The sequence below is a fragment of the Giraffa tippelskirchi genome, chromosome 13 (assembly GCF_054371585.1).
Source record: "Giraffa tippelskirchi isolate mGirTip1 chromosome 13, T2T-mGirTip1v1.2.pri, whole genome shotgun sequence".
Lineage (NCBI taxonomy): Eukaryota > Metazoa > Chordata > Mammalia > Artiodactyla > Giraffidae > Giraffa > Giraffa tippelskirchi.
This window is the reverse complement of record NC_137287.1, coordinates 86,659,848-86,684,583: the sequence shown is the minus strand read 5'-3', so window position 1 is coordinate 86,684,583 and position 24,736 is coordinate 86,659,848. Positions and strand designations below refer to the sequence as shown.

General features: G+C 41.2%; 1 protein-coding gene across 1 annotated transcript; it reads right to left on the bottom strand.

Moving 5' to 3' along the window:
* Positions 1–2,387: 2,387 nt before the first annotated feature.
* LOC145531319 (aldo-keto reductase family 1 member C3-like) lies at positions 2,388–20,626 on the bottom strand. Its single transcript, XM_081553421.1, has 9 exons — positions 20,543–20,626; positions 18,488–18,654; positions 17,513–17,630; positions 16,033–16,110; positions 15,501–15,623; positions 6,632–6,741; positions 5,529–5,694; positions 5,258–5,340; positions 2,388–2,590 (listed from the first exon to the last, which is right to left on the bottom strand). Exons 1-9 carry the CDS (start codon positions 20,624–20,626, stop codon positions 2,548–2,550), a joined length of 972 nt encoding a protein of 323 aa, XP_081409547.1. The 3' UTR covers positions 2,388–2,547.
* Positions 20,627–24,736: the final 4,110 nt, after the last annotated feature.

Sequence of the window (24,736 nt, the reverse complement as noted above, 5' to 3'; positions counted from 1 at the left end):
ATGCTTCTTCCTCAACTCGTCCCAAACTTTTGAAATTGCTTCCAGTCAAGACTGTGTTCCTCATCTCTAAAACATCTTTAGGTCTCCCTTTTGGGGAAGAACCCTGACCTCTTGGATACACAGCACGTCTAAGGTACACAACCCCTCTAGCGGGATCCCAGTGTGACAGCTCATTCATTATTCACCAACCAGCAAACACCAAATTTACTGTCAAGTGTACACAGACTCAGCTATGGGCAAACTAATAGAAAGCTGATTTTGCAACAGTTGTTGGGTTCCAAAGTCAAAGACACAAAGCCTATACCTATTAAGCAAAGCACACTTATCCACCCTCTACAGCCCATAACTATAGTAACATTTTCTTAATTGGTAAGATTTGAACTCATATCAATGCATGAATATTCAGTGGGTGGAGTAACAGGAGAAAAACCTTGAGTCTAGGGATCCTGGATCACGGGCAGTAGGTGCTCAGGATCCCTCTCTTTCTCAGGAGGGAGATGTTTTCTTTATTCTTATTACTGCACAGCAAACATGCCCTCCATGTTTCTGCAAGGAGCCACTGTCTCTGTGTTGCAAGGGTGTTTGTTGTACAGACAAATGTTTGTGTGGGATGAGGGTAGTTTGTGCCTCTGCCTAACAGATGTACAGAAATGGGAGCGATTTTGTAGAAATATCTCCTACTGGCACTTACCCATTTCTAACAGCTAAATTCTAATTTCATTCACAGTGTCACCCTCCACTGGACTATCAACTGAAGAATTAATTTATTCTTCTCTATTTTATTTATTGATAAAACAATATCTTAGTAAAAGTATTCAGTAAACTTTTGCTGAATAAATCAAGGAATGAATGGCAAAACATATGAGAACTAATCCAAATGTTTAGCATAAAAATGAGTGAAGTTGCTTCAGTCATATCTGACTCGTTGTGACCCTTTGGACTGTGGCCTTCCAGGCTTCTCTGTCCATGGGATTCTCCCAGCAAGAATACTGAAGTGGGATGCCATTTCCAGACATATCTGAATCATTTTCCTGTACAGCAGAAATTAATAGAACATTGTAAATGAACTACAGTGGTAGTTGAAGTATTACAACTTCAACAAAAAATTTTTAACTAAAGAACTTCTAACAGTTTTAAAAAATTAAATAAATTGATAAGATGCACTGCTTTGTAATATGCATGCATGCTCAGTGACTAAGTTGTGTCCGACTCTTGTGTCCATGGACTGTAGCCCACCAGGGTCCTCTGTCCATGGGATTTCCCAGGCAAAAATACTGCTGTAGGTTGCCATTTCCTTCTCTAAGGGATGTCCCTGACCCAGGGATTGAGCCGGAGTCTCCTTCATTCTTTAGAATTCCTTACCACTGAGCCACCTGGGAAGCATTATAAGAAGCAAAATAAAATACTGGAACTATTTTATTTCATTTTTATTGAGATATAGTTGAATTACAATGTTGTGTTAATTACTACAATACAGCAAGGTGACTCAGTCATATATATATATATATATATATATATATATATATATTCTTTTTCATATTCTTTCCCATTATGGTTTGCCATAGGATAGTGAATATAGTCCCCTGTGCTGTACAGTTGGACTTTGTGTTAATCCAATTTGTATACAATAGTATGCATCTGCTAACCCCAACCTCCCAGTCCAACTCTTTCCCAAGCCTTTCCTCCCTGGAAACCATCAGATAATACTTGATAGCTTACAAAGATACTCACACTAAGTAAAACAAAAAAGTATAAAACCTGTATATTGAAGATTATTTCAAATTGTAAATAAACAGGCAAATGATTTTGTATAGGAGAGTCATGAAAGTGTGAAATTAAATTTATATTTTATGGCAAGAAAAATTTAAATATGAAAAACTTTTCTCCACTTTTGCACTCCTATCCCTCACTGTGAGTTGTGTGTCTGCATGACGCATGGACCAGACCTCCCACATCAGAGGGATGACCTGCTCGACATTGAAGAACAACAGTCTCCTAGCATCAGTAAGACAGCTCCTTAAAAAATAAACTCCTTCTTGACCTTGTAAGGAGTCATATGACCCACCATGATGATGCTTAGATCTGGATTATGTACACTGTCAATAATATCTTTTCATGCAGAGCCCTCTGTCTCCAAAACTTACATCCCTGTGCCTTGACTTCTAGAGGACAGATCAGTTCTCAGGCTTTCTGAGATGCTCTTCCTGGGTTATAGTTCTCAAATCTGACTCAAATAGAATTTTCCATTTCTTTCTTAGATTTACTAATACATTTTTGACAAAGGAACAGGCACCAGAATTTTTAAATCAGTTAGTCGGAGGTTATTTTTATTTTCTATCCTTTCTCTTTTATTTTCCAAATTATGTTGTTATCACAAAAAACTAGAATTCATATTTGAAGTCTTCTTTATTTGATAAAATTTTTTTTAAAGATTAACAAGCTTCAAAACTTCATACACTTCTTTTAAACATCTCCACCAAGTATAGAAATGCTCTTCACAACCCTAGAAAAAAAGTTCTGGTAGAATGCATGGTGGACAGCTCACAGTCAATATTCTTCAGAATATGGATACTCAGGGTGATCAACCAACCTGAAAGAGAAAGAGGAGAAATAATTTATTAAATCTGTCATATTGTCATAGAGAGCATTACTCTGTGGGATGGGCTAAAACTCTAAATCTATAAACACATCCCATCTTCTCCCCCAACAAGCACACATCAAGTGCCTGCTCTATGTGCACACGGCATCTACATGTCAAATCCCAACATTCACGTGTAATATTCACTCCACAGAGACAGATAGTTTGACTCAGGTTACAATTTAAAAGAGGGCACAGACCTAGGGGTAACTGTGGAGGTCATTTCAGACACAGGTGGAATTTTTGACCCTAAGTGGTGAGAAGGATCACAGTTAAGGAATTCTTTGCTGTTTTTCTTAAATCCATTCAACAGAAAAAAAAGAAAATATTGAGCACCCCTCAAATACACGGTGCTTCCATTAAGGAATAACTATTAAATTGAAGAAATACCACATACACATAACCAATCATACCTATATAATGTGATTACTGATTTCTTAATTTGCATTATATGACTATACTCATTATTTATTAATTAATATTGCTGCTGTTTTCCTTCCTTATAATCTGATTTTTCTTTCTAAATTTGTTTTTTTCAATTCAATTCATTTAAGAGTGCATCCTGAGCAATTCCATGTGCCAGGAGCTGTGCTATTCACATAAACCTACAAGGATGAGTAAGTCTAGGCATTCACAGCATAAAGAAGGAGAGCACAAAACATACATAAAAGCTTTTGAGGAGAGAAAAGTAACTTGCTATCTTTTCTCATTTTTCATCATTTTTTTTCAGAATCATAATATACATATACATAAGTATGCATGCATACTAAGTTGCTCAGTTATGTCCAACTCTTAGTGACCCTATGGACTATAGCCCACCAGGCTTCTCTGTCCATGAGATTCTCCAGGCAAGAATACTGGAGTGAGTTGCCTGCACTGCTCCAGGGGATCTTCCCACCCAGGGATCAAACCTGCATCTCTTATGTCTCCTGCATTGGCATGCGGGTCCTTTACCAACTACTGCCCCCTAGGAAGCCCATATATATGTGCAGGTGTGCTGTGTGCTAAGTCGCTTCAGTCATGTCTGACTCTATGCGGCTCCATGGACTGTAGCCCACCAGGTTCCTCTGTACATGTGGTTCTCCAAGCAAGAATACTGGAATAGGTTGCCATTCCCTCTCCAGGGGATCTTTGCAACCCATAGATCCAACCTGCATCTCTTAGGTCTCCTGCATTGGCACGTGAGTTTGTCACCATTAGCGCCAACTAGGAAGCCCATGTGTAAATGTACATATAAATATACATATATCTTCTTTCCATCAAGGAGGCTTCCCAGTGGCTCACTGGGTAAAGAATCCGCCTGAAATGCAGGAAACGCAGGAGACATGGATTCAATACCCAGGTTGGGAAGATCCCCTCAAGAAGGGCATGGCAACCCAATACAATATTCTCGCCTGGAGAATCCCATGGGCAGGGGAGCCTGGCGGGCTACGGTTCATAGGGTTGCAAAGAGTCAGACACAACTGAAGCGACTGAACACTACAAACAAGGGAAGTTTTGAGATCTTCCATTTGAAACTAAATCTTCATTTTCCCACTAATTTGTGTTCCCTTTTCTCTAAACTTCCTCCCAACATCTCTCTATTTGATTAGTCTTCTGTCTCTTCAGTCCTGACACCCTCCTGCAGTAATTAGGCAGCTGGAATTCCATGGTACTAACTAAGTAAAGTCAAGGGGGTGGGAGCTCCCCTGTGGATGGACTCCTGATGGACAAAGTCTACACTGGGGTGAGTCTTAACTCAAGAAACCAGAGAGACACAGATGATCTTACCAGGTGTGTCCACCTAAGGACAGAAGTCTCTCTCAGGAGGGTCAGTTCATGATATACTCAAAATTCATCTGGTGACATTTTAAGGATGAGCAAATGGGAGATGTGATGGGGAAAAGGTCAATAAAGAGATAAATTTGGAAGAAATAGATGGTGTCTTGGTGAAGAAAAGTCCATCAGGGAGAAAATCCACCAGACACTTAGGAGAGGGAGTGGAGCCAGGCTCACTGTGACTTTTCACACTGAAGCATGTTGGCCTTCATGGGCCCCTCTTCCAGAAATAATATCAACAATACGTTTACAATTCTGTTAGGATAACAGGAATGTAATTCAGGATGGATTCCTTATTACCCAGTCATTATGTATCATTTCTTCCTGATTCTATAAAGAAGTAAAGGTGAAACATTTGCATCAGTCTCTGAAAGAAGGAGCCTAGTGGGCTACAGTTGATGGGGTGGCAAAGAGTCAGACAAGACTGAGCATCTAACGCTTTCACTTTCTGAAAGAAGAATGGGCTGCAGGCACTGTGCCCTCTGTGTTTCCTGAGTTTCTGGGCCCTGAGAGGAGGTACACCAGGCACAGGGATTAGGAGTACAATGTAGTGAATTCAGCACAATGTCAACACTGGAGATTTTGCCAATTGGCTGTCCTGGGCCCCAATCATATTTCTGTTGATCAGAGACAGAACCCTGGAGGAAACCTCTGGTCTGATGTCTGAAGGAAGCCCCTGCTTTACTCCTACACTGCAAACCAGGGCTGTCTCCCTGAAATTAAGCTTCAAGAAAGCTTACTCCTCTGCTGATCTACATGTTAGAGAAAACAGCATTTGTGGAACATATACAAATCACTTACAGTTGAAAATTGTAATATCGTATATTGCTGTAGAGGCCATTGATTGCTTTCATGTCTTCCAGGGTCAGTTCAAAATCAAACACCTGGAAAGAAGGAAAAATTATATTAATTTTTCCCCGAGGGAGCTGGCCTCCCCCTGGGTACTGGAGGACTTTCCAGCTGAAAGGGGACAACAAGAGGGGAAAGGGAAGCCATGTCTATCCTCAGACAGAAAATGACCCTCGTGAAGGATATTCCTTAGGAGCCCTCTGCCCACAGCCCCACTCATCACCTGTATGTTCTCTTTGATATGCTTCTTGTTGTAACTCTTGGCCAGAACCACAACCCCACGTTGTATCTGGTAGCGAAGGGCAACCAGAGCTGGAGTTTGCTTGTGCTTTTTGGCAATGGCAGAGAGAACCGGGTCCTCCAAGAGAAAGGGGAGGTTCGAATTCACCCTGGAAGGATATTCAGAAATGCTGAGGAGCTAAGACTAAGTACTCAGTTTATGAAGAGGCTTCCCAAACAGATCAGGTATGTCAACTCTAGGCCAGTGCTTCTCAAAGTGTGGTCCATGAACCAGCATCATCAGTATCACCTGGGATCTTGTTAGAAACACAAAATTCCATGGCTTAGCTGAAGACAAGCTGATACAGAACCTCAGATATTTCACCTCCCATTCTGTGTTTACAGATCTCTGCAGGTGATTCAGATGCATCATTGAGTTGAAACCAGGACTGCCAAACTCATGCATTTTCTTTCTTTTTTACTTCTCTGTGGTTATTTTTCTTTTCCAATCAATGCTCAAAAGTAAAGACAATGGTATGAAAGGAGACCATAATGGGAAAGATTGGGAAATAGTTTGTTTTTCATTTTTTTCTAATTTTCACTTGCCTCAGGTGTTGATAAAAGTTGACTAGTCTGAAAATGAAGACCACACATTTCATAATCATTGACATTGTGCAATTCTTCTACAAATGTTTACAAAAATGGTTCAATTGTATTTATTTTTCAATCATGATAAACCTGGAAATTATGTGTTATTATCCTGATTTTAGACATAAGGTGAGGGAGACTTGGTAAGTCTATTATAGTAATGTGCTCATTAGTCCATAAATAAGTAAATTATGACAAAGCTTATGTCTTACTTATCAACTGAGGGATTATATAGAGATTTTAATGCAGACACTTGTGCTAAAATCTATATACAAGACACATGCAATGTAAGAAATCTAGCTGGGTGATGAAAAGACAGAAGAGGATTTCTTCCATCTGTCTTCTCTCCCCTCTACCCTTTCAGAGTTATCTCCAAAGCACTGAGTACATAATAATAATATTTTCATCAAAAAATGAGTTTTAGATAAACTCCCTGTGGCCATCAATAATGTTCATTACCATTTTAATGTTTGTTGGGCTCCCAGAGCACCATAGGCAACTAGGACAATATCGTGTGACTTGCAGAACTCCAGCAGTTTGCTCTGGTTGAGATAAGGGTGACATTCCACCTATAGAATGCCAACAGAAAAGAGTGTCAGACTATATGAAAAGGTAATACATCAGAGAAAACTTAAAAGTAGGAATTATTTATGCTGAAGAAAAACTGTGTCACATCAAATTACAACTGGAAATATCAAGGAAAGAATTTTTTTAAATTATATTTCTTTCCCCTGAAAAGGTAAAAAGTAATGACATTACTGAGCACAAATAATTCTATGGACCAGATCTTGGTTGCTGAACACCACTGAACAGACCAAGACACATGCCTAATTCCAGACCTGGGACAGGAAAAGAGCTGTCTAAGCTCTGGACCTCAAACAATGCCAGAAAGAAAGAAATTGCACAGTCTTATGAAGAAATGTCTGAAGGACAAAAGAACCAGTTTGATGAATTCCGATCGGTGACATTTCAGTAGATTTGAACACCAAAGGGAATCATGAGTGAAAGCAAATGTAGCACCCAGAGGCAATAAAAAACCCTGAGAGAGAGAGAAAGAACAAAAACGCTTCTCTCCAGAGATGGTGATTATTACAATAAATCTTTTCGCAGAAACTGACAGTTAATGTGAAGGAGTGCAGCGTTTTAACTTGTCTTTTTTTTTTTTTTTTTCTTGGTTTTCTTTTTTTTTTTTTTTTTTTTATAAATTTATTTATTTTAGTTGGGGGCTAATTACTTTACAATATTGTAATAGTTTTTGCCATACATTGACAAGAATCAGCCATGGGTTTACATGTGTTCCCCTTCCCGAACCCCCCACCCACCTCCCTCCCCCTCTCATCCTTCTGGATCATCCCATTGCCCCGGCCCTGAGCCCTTGTCACATGCATCGAACATGGAATGGTGCTCTGTTTCACATATGACAATACACATGTCTCAATGCCATTCTCCCAGAACGTCCCACCCTCACCTTCTCCCTCAGAGTCCATAAAATTGTTGTGTTAACCTGTCTTATAGGAATAGATGTATTTTATCCTGAATAATGAGGGAATTTTACTTTTACAATAAAATGTCAGGTCAGAAGATTAAAAAGAGCATTTAAAATGGAAAATAATGAAAAACATTCCAATGAAATAATTAATTCAGTTGAAAGTCATCAATGGATTCTTAACAATTATGTGAAAACTTGGGGGAAATCAAACTTCCCCTGATGATGGTTATCATCCAACAGATGACTAGATAATTTCAACAGGGAGAATACACATTTCCAAATAAAATATCCAGCTACCAATAGCTTTACCAGAAGAACAAAAGTACTGTCACTCACAGTGGGACAACTTGTCACTATGCACTTCCTACCTGGGTTCATTTAGGGACAAAGCATGCAACTAACATGTTCTTGTCAAAATATGTAACCTTAATGTAGCAAGGAGTTCACATTTAACTACTAATTTACATAATCTAGGATTACAGAAACAAGTTAATTAGCATCACAAGATAACAATGATAAATACAGTGCATTTGTCAAAACCTTGCCTGGATATCTTGGTAACACAATGACTGGGTGGCCGTTTTACATTAAAAGAGCTTAAGATGACTCAAAATGACATGTGAACCACAATCAGACTCAGGTCAGCAAAATATTGTTGCAGCCTGGCAGAGCAGAGACCAGAACCTGTCCCGTGGCTCGAGGGTGTGGCAAACTATGCCCTCGTGATTGTTCTAGTAAGCATGCTGAATGGACAGACCTGGGGCTGGGCGTGCTGTCTGCTCCGCTTCACTGCCGGCCCCTGCGTCTACCCCCATGGAAACAAAACAAATGTTCCTGATCAACAGCAGAGCCTCAACTTTACTCCTTCTTTATGGTGCGCTGATCAAACTCCCCAGTATAGCTATTTCCCAGTGATCTCATGTGACTTCTGCCCATAAACGTGCGGGCTGAAAGGAGCCTTCTTGGCTTCCTGCCATGGATAGCAGGAGGGCCCCCTCATCTCCCTCTTGCAAATTAGATGTGTCTGTCTGTTCATTACGTGCTCGCCCCTGGTTCAGGTCTTTCTCACCCTCTGTGCTGGACATGGCAGGTGGCTCCTGTACAGGGACCTGAAGTCGGGAAGGATTCCCCCGAGGGTAAAACTGAAAGTGAAGACAGTGAGCGGTAGGTGAGACGCCTGGATCACGACCTGGCCCTCAAACTCTAAGTGTGGGAAGTCCCTTGTTGTCAAAGTCAGGGTATCAGTGGGGAAGGATTTGAGTAAAGCTGAGAAACATCATCTCCAGCTTTTGAGGCACCTCCTCTGGACTGCAGAAGCGCAGGTGAAAGAGGAGCCATCGACACAATTGCTAAGAGAGGTGGTTAAACATAATCATTGGTTTCCAGAAGAAGGCACTGTAGATATTGAAACTTGGGATCCAGTTGGAGAAAATTTGAAAACAGCACACAGGAGAGGGTTTCTCATACCCGTGATGGTATTTGCCACCTGGGGGCTAGTGTGATCGATCCTATACCCTTTACAGACTGAGAAATAATGTGAGAATTTGGTGTCCTCAGACGTCTTGTTAACCCTTCCGCCCCTTTGCCACCCAAGCTCAAGGGCAATTTTCCACCACTGCCTCCTCCACTGGGTCCAGAAATGTCTTGGGAGGATAAGCTGCTGACCTGGTTTCAGTAGGCCATGGCCTCTGCCCTTCCTATGGGTGCTTTAGACATTGAGGGCCATCTTGCTTTCCCTTTCGATTACAGGCCCAACCCCAGTAATCCCACTCAGGTTATTACAACCCATGAAACTTTTGACATCAAGGTTTTAAAGGAACTAAATCTAGTGTTAGACTGAATGGGATCAATTCCCCGTATACATACATGGGATCTGTTAGAAATTTGTTTGCATGGGAGATGCTCTCGTTACGATGTTAAAATGCTAGCCAAAACAGCTTTAAGTGGTCCCCAATATTTACAGATTTTTGCCTCTTATACTGAGTTGTGCCAAGAGCAGGCCTGTATTAATTTGGCCAATGGAGATAATCTTACTTTTGAAATGCTCATAGGCACATGGCAATATATCAGTCCAACAGTCCAATTGACTTATGAAGGTATACTGGTGGGAGCATATGTACAGAGTGCAAAATGCTGCTGAAGTGGGGGCAGAGAGTATGAGAACCCAGTGAGCCTACCGGTTCATTTGTTAAAATATTACACAGACCTAGAAGAGACTTCACTGAATTTGTAGACAAGCTCTCATCTGCTCTCAACCGTCAAATTAATAGTCCTGCAGTGGAGGACATTTTGGTAAAAGAATTAGCCTATAAAAATGCCAATAAAGATTGCAAGGCCTCCCTTAACACTATTCGTCAAAATGGCAGCCTTGCTAATTGTGTTCGAGCATGTCAAAATGTTGGTACACAGGCTCACAAACAAATCAAGCTAGCCCAAGCAATTGTCTTACCTTTAAAAACAATTTTAGATCTTCCCCTGCCAAATGTTCACAATGTGGAAAATTTGAACATATGAAAAAGGCTTGCGGTTCTGGGCCCAAAATAGATATTACAATACCCTGCCCACTGGTGAAAAGAAAACACCAGGACTGTATCCTAGGTACCAAAAAGGCAATCATTGGGCTAATCAATGCAGATCAAAATTCCAGAAGAACCGTTCCCCTTTGCAGCCCAGAAACTGCCACTGGGGCTAGCCCCAGGCCCCACAGACAGTGGGGGCATACACTGTGAGGACCTCCAGCACATCCTTCAACCTATCTCCAGCCTCTCAGTCTCTACCAGTGGAAGTGCCGGATTGGATCTCCCAACCCGAGTAACTATTCAAATTAAAGAATTGGATCCCCCATCACCACCATCTGGTAGCAATCCCTACTGGGATCCAAGACTCCATTCCACCAGGGACCATAAGACTCATTCCAGGCAGAAGTGGCCTTACCCTGAAGGGCCTCCAAATTCTTCCTGGCCTTACTGACACAGACTGTTCAGGAGAAATTAAAGTAATGGCTCTCTCTCATTCATTCCATGCCATTCCTCAAGCTCAACAAATTGCTCAACTCCTTCTCTTCCCTTACCATGCCCCTAACAACTATAATCTTGTCACCAGAGGAGAACAAGGATTTGGGAGCACAGGTGATCAAGTAGTGTGCTTTACTCAACAAATACTCTCAGATCGGCCCACATGTAAGGCTAAAATCCAAGGAAAAACGTTCTCTGAACTCTTAGATACTGGGGCTGACATTTCCATCATTACTTCTCCTCAATGGCCAGGTGACTGGCCCCTGACTGAACCCCAGGAAAAGATAATCAGGCTTGGGGGAACCTTAACAATTTGCTGGAAGTACAACAGTTCTCCCCTGCCTAGGGCCTGACAAACAACTTGCTCACCTCCAATCTTTTATTGCAGACATTCCCTGTAATTTATGGGGCAGAGATCTTCTTGCCCATTGGTACCTAGTTCTCTCCAATGAGGAAAAGGCAGATCATACAATGGCAAGAATGAGATGTCAACCAGAAAAAGAGCTAGGAAATAATTTACAGGGAGATCCTTCTCCTTTACCTATTCAGCCAAAACTGGACAGAAAAGGGCTACTTGAGGGCCATTAAAGTTTCTCTGCCACCACATGCCACACCTCTAACATGGCTTACATCTAAACCTGTTTGGGTGGATCAATGGCCTCTAGCAAGGGAGAAACTTATACATTTACAAGCCTTGGTAGAAGAACAGTTTCAAGCAGGACACATAGAGAAGAGTACTAGTCCTTGGAATACTCCAGTTTTCACAGTCCATAAAAAATCAGGCAAATGGAGGCTGCTTCATGAGCTTCGAGCTATTAATGCAGTAATGCAGCCCATGGGGACCTTGCAGCCTGGACTCCCATCCCCTTCGGCCATACCTCAGAATTGGCCAATTATAGTTCTAGATCTTAAAGATTGTTTTTATACAATCCCCTTAGCCCCACAAGACAAAGAAAATTTTGCATTTTCCATACCTAATATTAACCAACAAGCCCCCATGAAACAGTACCAATGAAAAATGTCACCTCAGGGGATGATGAGTCTAAAAGTCTTCAAGATAGCAAAGTAGAAGGACATGTGCTCATCTTCTCCTGTGAGAACTCCAAAATTACAACTCACTGCTGAACAACTGTCAACAGGAGAATATTGGATCCCACCAAAAAAAGATACCCTACATCCATGGGCAGAGGAGAAGTCCCAACAAGACAGTAGGAGGGGCAAAATCACATTTAGAATCAAACCTCATGCCCGTCAGAGACCTCGAGGGCTCAAACAAACCTTGTGCACACCAGGACACAGAGACCCTACAGAGACTGAGCCAAAACTGAACTTGAGTCTCTCCTGCAGAGATACAGGTCAGCAGCGGCCTGCTGTATACCTCAGTCAGTCTCTCCCATCAGGAAGTTTCCATAAGCCTCGTATCCTTATCCATCAGAGGACAGACAGATGAAAACCACAATAACATAAAACTAGCCAAACTGATCACATGGACCATAGTCCTGTCTAACTCAATGAAACTATGAGCCATGCTATGTAGGGCCACCCAAGACAGACAGGTTGTGGTGGAGAGGTCTGACAAAACGTGATCCCCTGGGGAAGGGAATGGCAAACCACTTCAGTATTCTTGCCTTGAGAATCCCATGAAAAGGGAAAAAGATAGGACACTGAAAGATGAACTCCCCAGGTTGGTAGGTGCCCAGTATGCTATCAGTGAAGAAATATCTCCAGAAAAAATCAAAAGACAGAGTCAAAGCAAAAACAATGCCCAGTTGTGATGTGAGTTGTGATGGAGACAAAGTCCATTGCTATAAAGAACAATATTACATAGGAACCTGGAATGTTAAGTCCGTGAATTGAGGCAAATTGGAAGGGGTCAAACAGGAGATGGCAATAGTGAACATCGATATTCTAGGAATCAGCAAACTAAGATGGACTGGAATGGAGTAATTTAACTCAGATGACTTACTACTGTGGACAAGAATCCTTTAGAAGAAATGGAGTTCAGTTCAGTTCAGTTCAGTCGCTCAGTCGTGTCCGACTCTCTGCGACCCCATGAATTGCAGCACGCCAGGCCTCTCTGTCCATCACCAACTCCCGGAGTCTACCCAAACCCATGTTCATCGAGTCAGTGATGCCATCCAACCATCTCATCCTCTGTCGTCCCCTTCTCCTCCCGCCTCCAATCCTACCCAGCATTAGGGTCTTTTCCAATGAGTCAACCCCTCGAATGAGGTGGCCAAAGTATTGGAGTTTCAGCTTCAACATCAGACCTTCCAATGAACACCCAGGATTGATCTCTTTTAGGATGGATTGATTGGGTCTCCTTGCAGTCCAAGGGACTCTCAAGAGTCTTCTCCAACACCACAGTTCAAAACCATCAGTTCTGCAACGCTCAGCTTTCTTCACCATCCAACTCTCACATCCATACATGACCACTGGAAAAACCATAGCCTTGACTAGACGGACTTTGTTGGCAAAGTAATGTCTCTGCTTTTCAATATGCTATCTAGGTTGTCCATAACCTTCCTTCCAAGGAGTAAGCGTCTTTTAATTTCATGGCTGCAGTCACCATCAGCAGTGATTCTGGAGCCCCCAAAACTAAAGTCTGCCACTGTTCCCACTCTTTCCCCATCTATTTCCCATTAAGTGATGGGACCAGATGCCATGATCTTGGTTTTCTGAATGTTGAGCTTTAAGCCAACTTTTTCACTCTCCTCTTTCACTTTCATCAAGAGGCTTTTTAGTTCCTCTTCATTTTCTTCCATAAGGGTGTTGTCATCTGCATATCTGAGGTTATTGATATTTCTCCTGGCAATCTTGCTTCCAGCTTGTGCTTCTTCCAACCCAGCGTTTCTGATGATGCACTCTGCATATAAGTTAAGTAAGCAGGGTGACAATATATAGCCTTGACATATTCCTTTTCCAGTTTGGAACCAGTCTGTTGTTTCATGTCCTGTTCTAACCATTGCTTCCTGACCTGCATACAGGTTTCTCGAGAGGCAGGTCAGGTGGTCTGGTATTCCCATCTCTTTCAGAATTTTCCACAGTTTATTGTGATCCACACAGCCAAAGGCTTTGTCATAGTCAATAAAGCAGAAATAGATATTTTTCTGGAACTCTCTTGCTTTTTCAATGATCCAGCGGATGTTGGCAATTTGATCTCTGGTTCCTCTGCCTTTTCTAAAACCAGCTTGAACATCTGGAAGTTCTCGGTTCATGTATTGCTGAAGCCTGGCTTGGAGAATTTTGAGCATTATTTTACTAGTGTGTGAGATGAGTGCAATTGTGGGGTAGCTTGAACATTCTTTGAAATTACCTTTCTTTGGGATTGGAATGAAAACTGACCTTTTCCAGTCCTGTGGCCACTGCTGAGTTTTCCAAATTTGCTGGCATATTGAGTGCAGCACTTTCACAGCATCATCTTTCAAGATTTGAAAGAGCTCAACTGGAATTCCATCACCTCCACTAGCTTTGTTTGTAGTGATGCTTTCTAAGGCCCACTTGACTTCACATTCCAGGATGTCTGGCTGTAGGTGAAAGACTTTGGTACATATGAAATAAGACCATTGAAGATGGATAAATACTACATGAGGTATATATCATCTCTAAGTTACAATATATATGGGGAGTGGTCAAACTCAGAATTAAATGGTAGAGTGCTTGTCACCAGGGGATGGTAGTAGGGGAAAACCAGGAATTTCTAATCTTAATAAATCTCAATTATACAAGAGGCAATAACTTTAGATTTGCTGTACATCATTGTCCCTAGAGTTAACAACATTATAGTATTGTATAGTTAAAAATTCGGTAAAAGGATCGATTTCATGTTAAATTTTCTCACAGAGTAAAAGTAGAACCAAAAAACATAACAGCCTAGCAGCTGCTGGTGCTTTAGTCATGTCCAACTCTGTGCAACCCCATAGACGGAAGCCCACCAGGCTCCCCCGTCCCTGGGATTCTACAAGCAAGAACACTGAAGTGGATTGCCATTTCCTTCTCCAATGCATGAAAGTGGAAAGTGAAAGTGAAGTCGCTCAGTTGTGTCCGACTCCTAGCGACTCCATGGACTGCAGCCTACCAGGCTCCTCCTTCCATGGGATTTTCCAGGCAAGAGTACTGGAGTGGGTTGCCATTGCCTTCTCGGTAAGAGCACAGAAAGACACAGAAAAATGTGTTTAACAATTTTATGCTAGAAATCATAGAATAAGAAACCAGAATAAGACTGAATAAATCACAAGGTCTGCTCTAATTCCTGAGTAATTCTTCCATCAACTGTCAGGATCCCCATAAGCGTTTAACTTCATGCTCTAATCTGGGTGACTTTCATAGTCTCCAGCACATTTCTCTGTACTGTGGTCCCTGTTGAAGTTGGGACACCAAGACTAAGGATTCAGGCATTTAAACCCCACACAAACCCTTAACACCTGTCTCACCTGGTTTTTCTGTTTATTTACTTCCCATTCCATGTTTTCATGGTCTTCCTTCCTGTACACAGTTTCATCCGAGCACTTTCACACCTGATTTCTGGTCACGCTTTCAGCTCAGGGAAACGCTTCCTTCCTCTAAGTTCTGAAGGAATTTCACCTTCTTGACCTCGGTTACCTTCCCTCAGTCCCCACCACGATTAAGCAGGAAGCCATCTACAACTTTTCCACCCAAAGTTAATCAAAGATACTGTTATAGACTCTAATCACACAGGCTCAGCTCTGTAGAATCCTCTGTCCACAAATGTCGGATGAACAGGAGGGAAAGACAGACAGACATCAGGCTCCAGTGCAAGAAGGAGGTTCTGAAGAGCAGGAGGGAGAGGAGCCGAGCTGCTCACCTGGTTGCAGACGGGCTTGTACTTGAGCCCTGGCTTGTTCAGGATCTTCTCCAGCTGCTTGTGGTTGAAGTTGGACACCCCGATGGACTTGGTCAACCCTGCGTCTTTGTACTTCTCCAGGGCCTGGGAGGGAGGGGTGGTGAACATTCACTTGGAATGGGCAATATAGCAATAAGAAATGCTGAAAAAATCGTTAAGAGGGTCTCTGGTCAAGAATTAGCATTGCTTATCAAGAAGATAAAGGGAAGAAGGTCATGACACAAGAAGTAGCATCGCCTCCTTAGAGAAAACCTGGAGAAGACAATCACATGGATGGAAAGAAATGCCTATCTACACTGTCCCAAATTCTCCATTTCATTCCTCTCTGTGAACATTTCAGCAATGGTTCCCTCCCCACAACCCCAGCATCCCAGCCCTTACATTCATGAACTGCTAAGTCTGATGGTCCACAGCCCATTCTCACAGGTGGAAGAAATGAAGGAGATTCCCCCTCCTCTGGCTCCTCCCCTGGTTCTCTCCTCCCCAGACTCACCTCCCACGTGCGACAGAGATCCACTGAGTCAAACATCGGTTTTCCATTTTCATCTGTTGGGAAAAGTGCCTCCCCTGGCTGGAATAGAAGCAGTCATTTCAGAGATGTCACCAAATAATTTCTCCACATTTAGCTAGCCTGCCAGGCACATCTGGGACTAGAATGCTAAACCTCCATGAGGATCGTTTACATTCTGCATACTAATATTTGCAAAGTGATTTGCAGATGGAGTTATCAGCAATGTCCTTGGAAGGCAGTTTTCCACTAATCTCTTATACATACTATATATTTTGATAGATATAATTTTCCTACATTCTCACGGGAATTGTCAGTGCCTTAAGTGAAATTTTTTCTCCCCTTATACTTCTTCTTGAAATGCCTCTATTGTGCAGGAAGTGACAGTAAGTTATGTCTTACTGCTGGCATAAAAGTTGCAATCTTGACCTAGACTAAATATCAGAATTCCTTTTCACTCTGAACATCTGATAGCTTCAGGGCATACACATGAACCAGCAAGGTTCTCTTCAGGTTGATAAGCTATGTGGAAGATGCAGACATACCCTCAATTATTCTGGACAATGAGGCTTGAACAGATCGAGGTCATTCTGCCACCCATGGAAAATGCTCATATAAAAATGAAGCAAACCAAGACTTATGTCATGATAAGGAATAGAAAAACAGAGACATTTCTGTGAAGTATTATGAATCCTTAAATCTATGTAGATGGGAATTGCCATCTACATAGTCCAATAAACTCTTTGGCAAAGGATGGCTTGAGTAGATTTCTGTATTTTAAAAAAAGAGTTCTGCATAATAGAGGTTGTTCTTGTTGTTTTGCTTTGGCTGTGCCGTGGGTTTGCTGTATCTTAATTCCCTGAACAGGAATTGAACCCACTCCCTCAAAACACCCTGACTCAGCACCGAAAGCACACAGTCCTAACCACTGGAACAACTGGAAAATTCTCCTCTACATAACACAGTTCTTAACGGCTAAGTGCAGTCTGCAAACCTCACTGTGAATACAGGCGACAGTGGCCAGGTCTCCTGAGTCCTGAGAAGACTGTGAAGTTTAGACCCACCCAGAAGGACACCATCAAATCCATGAAACATGAAAGGATGAGAGATGAGATGACGTCATCCTGTTCAGGTGTGAAACCATGTCAGCACTCAGCACTCCGCACCAAACTCTGGATGTGAAATCCCAACTTCCAGTCCTAATTAGCACTGTGTGCAGAACTTGCATATTTTTACCTCAAGATTTTGAGACAGAGTCTCAGATTATTTAATTAGTTTCTCTGGAGGCAGGTAAGAGATTCAAAGAACCTCCCCAAAAAGATGATCACAAATGATTATTTAGGAGATTCTATTCTAGTGTAATCATTCCTTCAACCTACTAAGAAAAATCTTGTCAATCATCCATACAAGTTATAGACATTCTGATCCAAGACATTGAACAGAGGTGATCACATGAATCACCTACCACCAAAGCCCCTGGTTGATGAATAATGTAGAGATCGACATAGTCAAGTTGAAAATCTTCCAGTGACTTTTCCAATGCTGGTCGGACCAACTCTGGACGAAGGGAAGTGGCCCAAACCCGCAGCAATTAAACAAAGGCAGCTGTGTGAAATGAAAGCTTCATGTAATTTTGTTTGACTTGTTTCACTTAATAACTAGACACTACTATTGGTTAGAAAGAGATGACCATGGGAAAAAAGTTCCATTTCTTCTTGAGTTCCATTCTTTATCTGACCTACCATGTAAACTTCATTATTTGATTGAATTTATCATTGGTACATCCCTCACAATGGAATGAAATGAATCAAGGTATAAATAATTTTATCAAATAATGACCATACCCATCAACTGAACTATAGTTGATAGAGTACAAAAGCAGAACCTTAGTCTAATTTGACCAAACAATACATCTTCTCAAAATTACTTACTATCTTATTTACATAACTATAGGGAAAACTGCTTTGAACACTTTAATATGAGCAGAACATAATTCAAGACACTTTGGCTAGATCCTGTATAATACACAAAGTGCCTCTCCCAATGCTCTCTTACTCTTGGAGCTGAGAACTGAGATTCAGAATGTGAAGAAATTTGAGAAATTCACCCAGATGATAAGAAAAGCTATAATCTGCTCCCAGGTCTGTCTGATTCATTAGCCTATAATAAATTACACTGCTCTGGCCTGGGCTTAAAGAAATAAAGTGATTTTCATGTAAAATTAAAATTTGAACACACCATGATGATACAGCTATAGTTACACTCTTTTGGGAGGGGAGGGCAGAGTGCAAGAAAAAGGGTACTAGATTTAAGATACAAATAAGTGTGAAAACAGTGGTACCAATAAGCATAGTCCACCAAACTACTCATTCTATTACCTAACTGTCATCTGCCCCCAGTCACTTGCACACACATGTGCATACACAACACACACAGCACCTTTGAAGTGTAGAATATATCTTTTCTCTTCATAGTGCCATAGGCAATCTTGCTTCGAATGGCCTGGCCAATCTGCTCTTCATTTTGGTACGCATGAGCACTGTCAATATGCCGGAACCCAGCCTCTATAGCAAATTTGGTGACCTCCACAACTTCACTCTTAGGAACCTACATAAGCAACAAACATAGTAATTGAATATCCAAATTATTAAGAGATTGCTAAGGCACAAGCTTGATCTTATCAAGAACCAACATTTCTTCATGGGTTTGATTCATTCTGCATGTGTGGCGATGAACCCATAACACTTTCCCTGCATGTTCCTGGTCAGTGATGAAATGGACACCTAGGAACCCTTCAGCCTCAGGCTATCACTGGCTGCTCACAGGCATCAGAGGACCCAAATACCCTCTAGGTTCAGTGATCTGGTGGAAAAACTCAAAGGACTCAGAATAAAATTGTAGTCGTGGATATGATTTATACAGTGAGATGTTTGAAGGAAAATTAATAAAAGTACAAGGGGATGGTAAATGCATCAAGAAACTAGGTGAAAGCTTCTAAGATCTCTGTCTACCACTGTAACCACACAGAAAACATCAAATAAAAGCTGTATCTGTTCAAAGTGTAAAAAGTGATGTTCTCATATAACTATCCATTGTTAACGATTACCACATTCAAGCTAGTTAGCAGATCCATCATCTCACATAGCTAACTTTTGGAATGTGTTTGTAGAATACTTAATATCTATTAACTGTAGTCACCATACTGTACATCAGGTCTCCAGATATTCATCTCATTATAGAAAGTCTGGACCTTTGACCAACATCTTTCCATTTTTCCCAAACTTGTCCCCAGATTCTGGTCACCATTCCTCTACATTCTGCTTCTATGAGTTCACTTTTTCAGATTCTGCCTATGAAGAGAACATGCACTGTTTGTCTTTCTATTTCTGGCTTATTTCACTTAGCTTAATGTTCTCCAGGTTCATCTGTGTGGTTGCAAATGGTGGGGTTAACTGCCTTTTCAAGCCAAATAATATTGCAATATGTTTCTGTAATCCAGGATCTTTCATGTTTCAAAGAGGTAGATGCTTGGTCCAAGATCCCCCTGTTGAATCTAGTCTTGGTTTCCTTATGATCTCTTGCCTTGTGGGATGTATTGAGGAATAAACCAGTGAGCTCTGTACTAGCCTGGACCCTTCCCTCCACTCATCACATTTTGCAAAGTGAACAGTCCCCATCTTTTATCAGCAAAATGTCTCTGAATATTTTATTCTGTTCTATAAATTGGAAAAGTGAGATTCAAAGTTTGAAGAACAGTCCCTTGTCACAACTACATATGCTAAAGGCAAGATTGACAGCAAAGTTTCTGGCTTCCAGTCTAGGGACTTGCCCACTATGCCCAAGGACTAAAAACTATACTTTAAAGAGACTACAAAATCCAAGGATACAGTACAAAGCCTGGCATGTAAGATTGTAGCTTATCATCTTAAATGATACTATAGTTCCCATCAGAAAAAGTTTCCAAACAGAAGCAGAAGTACAAAGCCAAACACAGCTGGAGTGTGTCTTGCCTGGCACCAAGCAGGTATACCACAGGAGAAAAGCAATTCTCTCCCACTAGATTTCAGTCACTTCATCTTCAGGCCCTCCCACCTCAATTATTTCTCTGGGTCATGTCTTTCTGGAAGGAGGAAAGAGTTCTGAAATGAAATATACAGAAAACACTGCGATTGTAATTGCCCTCAAAGCCAAGCAGCTGACAGTCAGTGTTCTCCACAGCCGAGTCTCATCTCTTCTGCCAAGCTGGGAAAGAGACGGAAACTGGAGGTGAACCCAGAGTAATCTGCAGGTGAGCACAGCATAAGACCCTGATGCATAGTGAAGACTGGGTGTTCTCTCCCCTTTCACAGGGCTTGCTTCTAGCCTGATTAGTGGAATCACATGATCTTCCCAGAGTCACTTAGGAACTCAATGCTTCACAACTTTAACCTTCTTCCACTCATGTTGCATCCACTTACTATATATATATATCTTAACCCCAAGCCACTACACTTACCTCTGGAGGTGTACCAGTGCCAAATCCGAGGGCAGGAATGAAGTGACTGTCATTAAGCTTCACTCTCTGGCTTTTGGGATCCATTGTCTGTTTTGGTCCTCCAACTAAGCAGACTCCGATTTTTCTCTTCTGCCTTCACAGGTTATAAATGCCAGGGAGGTAATGTCCTAGCACTCTCCAATGTTAGCACATACGTTGTAGGAGGGGCAAAGTGAAACCAGTAGCCAGGGCATAAGAAGAGGATTGAAGTCAATTAACTTGTTTGCATTTTTATCAGTGTAATCATTAAATACACTGATTAAATCATTGACATGAGGTTAAATCATTAACCACAGATATGCAGATAACACCACCATTATGGAAGAAAGCAAAGAAGAACTAAAGAGCCTTTGATGAAAGTGAAAGTGGAGAGTGAAAAGGTTGGCTTAAAGCTCAACATGCAGAAAACTAAGATCATGGCATCCAGTCCCATCATATCATGGCAAATAGATGGCAAAACAGTGGAAAGAAACAGTGGCAGACTTTATTTTGGGGGGCTCCAAAATCAGTGCAGATGGTGACTGCAGCCATGAAATTAAAACATGCTTACTCCTTGGCAGGAAAGTTATCACCAGCCTAGACAGCATGTTAAAAAGCAGAGACATTACTTTGCCAACAAAGGTCTGTCTAGTCAAGGCTATGGTTTTTCCAGTAGTCATGTATAGATTTGAGAGTTGGACTATAAAGAAAGCTGAGTTCTGAAGAATTGATGCTTTTAAATTGTGGTGTTGGAGAAGACTCTTGAGAGTCCCTTGGACTTTAAGGAGATCAAACAAGTCCATGCTAAAGGTAATAAGTCCTAAATATTCATTGGACGGAATGATGCTCAAACTGAAGCTCCAATACTTTGGCCACCTGATGGGAAGAACTGATTCATTGGAAAAGACCCTGAGGCTGGGAAAGATAGAGGGCAGGAGGAGAAGGGGATGACAGAGGATGAGATGTTTGGATGGCATCACTGACTCAATGGACATAAGTTTGAGTAAACTCTGGGAGTTGGCGATGGACAGGGAGGCCTAGCATGCTGCAGTCCATAGGGTCACAAAAAGTCGGACATGACTGAGCAACTGATCTGAACTGAACTGAATCATTAATTATATAATGATGAAATTGACTGAACAATTATTGACCATTGTTAGACTAGAAACCTCCATACATTTTTTTTTTCATTTTCTAATATGTAGTTTGTGCTGTGCTTAGTTGCTCAGTCATGTATGACTCTTTTGATCCCATGGACTGTATTCCACCAGGCTCCTAGTCCATGGGATTCTCTAGGCAAGAATTCTGGAGTGGATTGCCATGTCCTGTCTCCAGGGGATCTTTCCAACCGAGATTGAACCCAGGTCTCCCACATTGCAGGCAGATTCTTTATCATCAGAGGCACCAGGGAAGCCCATATGTTAGACTAGAAACTTTCACACATTTTTTTCATGTTTCTAATATGAAGCTTGATTTTGATCAAACATCAGGTGAAATAATTAACTATCTTAAGTATACACATACACATATACAGTGAAGTGAAACTCGCTCAGTCATGTCCAATTCTTTGTGACCCCATGGACTATACAGTTCATGGAATTTTCCAGGCCAGAACACTGGAGTGAGTAGCCTTTCCCTTCTCCAAGGGATCTTCCCAACCCATGGATCAAACCCAGGTCTCCTGCACTGCAGGCAGATTGTTTACCAACTGAGCTATCAGGGAAGCCCCTGATACACATACACACATACAGAGAATCACACAATTTAAGGGAGTGACTAATAAGTATTTTTCAAAATATTATTCCTTAATAATGAAAATTTCAAATGAAAATAGATTTGCTTCTTTACTTTTCCCACCACCATAAATATGTTGCTATCCAGACCCGATAGTGGTGAAATACCAAAGGCACACATTCTGGCAAAGTGTTTTTTGGTGATTATTAATAATTTTTGGATACCATGTGCAGTGTGCAAGCAGACCCTTACAGGGTTTAATACTTGGACTTTGTTATAAAACTTTTAGAAAGATATCATAATGGAAATGATAACGATTCTATTTATTATCTTGCTCAATGGTTACTCATAAAAGAAGAACCTGTACACAAGTTAAACTGTAACAAATATAGGAAGAGTCAGGGAACTCAAGATGTTTTGATACAATGGGATGTTGTGAAGCCAAATAAAATTTAACACGTGGAGTGATATCAGCAAAAAGGTGAGCTAACAAGTATTGAATTCTCCCTTAGAAATGTGAAAAAATAATCAGAAACCAGATGAAAAATTTCACAGGAGCTCTGGAAACAAATAAAATCTACAAGAATACATTAAACACACTATCAGGAAAATTCCAGAAGAGAGCAGAAGGATATTTCATCATATTTTTCACTCCCACTTACCATTCCCCTGACTTGTTCACTGCAGTCTTGATCTGTAAAGGGTGGCAGCTCAGTTCCCAGTTGCCTCCAGCAAACCGGATTGATCTCAAAAACCTTACAACAATGTTCGAAACTATTTGGGTGCTGCCTGAAGACTGGCGTCTGTTTTTCACAAACCTAAGCTTAAACTAAAGAGAAGCTGGAGTGGCTTATTACTGGCTTATTACTGTTATTATTATTATTATTATTACTTATTATTATTATCACGACTGAGCGACTGAACTGAACCATACTTGCCTCTTTTGAAATGTCTCTGATCTGAGAATGACAGTAAGTTACATGCCATAATTTCCAGAATAAAAATTGTAAACTAGACCTGGGCTAGATAAACAGATTTCCTTTACCCTTCAAGCATTAGATGCCCTAGGGCAGGCATGTGAACCAGCAAGGCTCTCATTAAGTTGATATGGAATGTGAAAGATCCAGACGTGCTCTCAAATGTTTATGACCCTGAGCTTTGAAATGCCCACAAGGTCATATTTGCCACCAATGGAAAATGTTCAGTAAAAATAAAGTAACCCCTTTATAAGGGATAGAAAAAAGAGACATTTCTGAGGAGTCCTGCAAATCCTCAAAACTCTGTATCTGGGACTTGCCACCTACATACTCAACTAAGTTATTTTGCATTAGATGGCTTGAGTTGATTTCTATAACTAGAAATCAAGATTTCTAAGTAAACCATTCTTAATGACTAAGTGTAGTCTACAAAGCTCATCATAAAGTCGGGCAAGACTGTAGACAATATCTCCCAACTCCTTATAAAGGTACAAAGTTTAGACACACCCAGAGGGAGCAGCACCAAATCCGCTCACCTTGAAAGGGTGAAAGACAAGATAAACTCATCATGTTCAATATGAGGCAGTGTCAGGTTCACCAGGGCTGCACCAAACTCTTGGTTCATGAAATCCCCAGGGACTCAGAAGTCATAATCAAGACTATGTGCAGAACTCACCTATTTCTACTTCCTCAAGTTTTTCTGGCAGAGAGCTTCGGATTATTAACTCCTTTGTCTGGGAGGCATTTAAAGGATTCAAAGAAGCTCAGTAAAAAGATGATCACAAATGATTACTTGGGGGATTCTACTCTAGTGTAATCATCTCTTCGACTTACTAAGAAAAATCTTAATTCAACCATCCATGCAAGTTGACACACATTCTAACACAAGATTTAAAATTGATGTTATCACACATACATCCAACCTTCACAGCCAGTGGAAAATGAATAATATAGAGATCAACATAGTCCAGTTGAAGATTTTTCAGTGACTTTTCCAAGGCTGGTCTGACCAACTCTGGTCAAAGGAAAGTGCACCAAAGCTGAAAATATTAAAGAATGGAAATTTTATTAATAATACTTTAGGAAATTTTCTTTTGGTCTTATTGCATGGCTTGTGGGATATTACTTCCCTGACCCATGATGGAATGGGGGTCCATGATAGTAATGTGCCAAGTCTTAAACACTGAACACCAGGGATTTCTAATACCTTAAGAATATACCAAGAAGCATAGTTCACCAATCAACTCTTCACCAAACAAATGATCCTATTATATAATAGTCACCTGGGCACACTCACTAGCACACTTGTTCACACACACAACATGCAGCATCTTTGAAGTGTAGAATTTGTCTTCTCTCTTCACAGTGCCATCTGCGATCTTGCTTCGAATGGCCTGGCCAATCTGTTCTTCATTTTGGTACACATGAGCGCAGTCCATATGGTGGAACCCGAACTCTATAGTGA

Bases quoted from the DNA above. Each gene is read 5' to 3' on its own strand.
- LOC145531319 (XM_081553421.1), bottom strand. From the start codon at position 20,626: ATGGATCCCAAAAGCCAGAGAGTGAAGCTTAATGACAGTCACTTCATT. The intron at 17,631-18,487 runs GGTGCTGTGTGT...TTAATTGCTGCG, and splicing joins GATATATTCTACACTTCAAA to GGTTTGGGCCACTTCCCTTC. The intron at 6,742-15,500 runs GTGAGCAGCTCG...GGCATTCTATAG, and splicing joins ACAAGCCCGTCTGCAACCAG to GTGGAATGTCACCCTTATCT.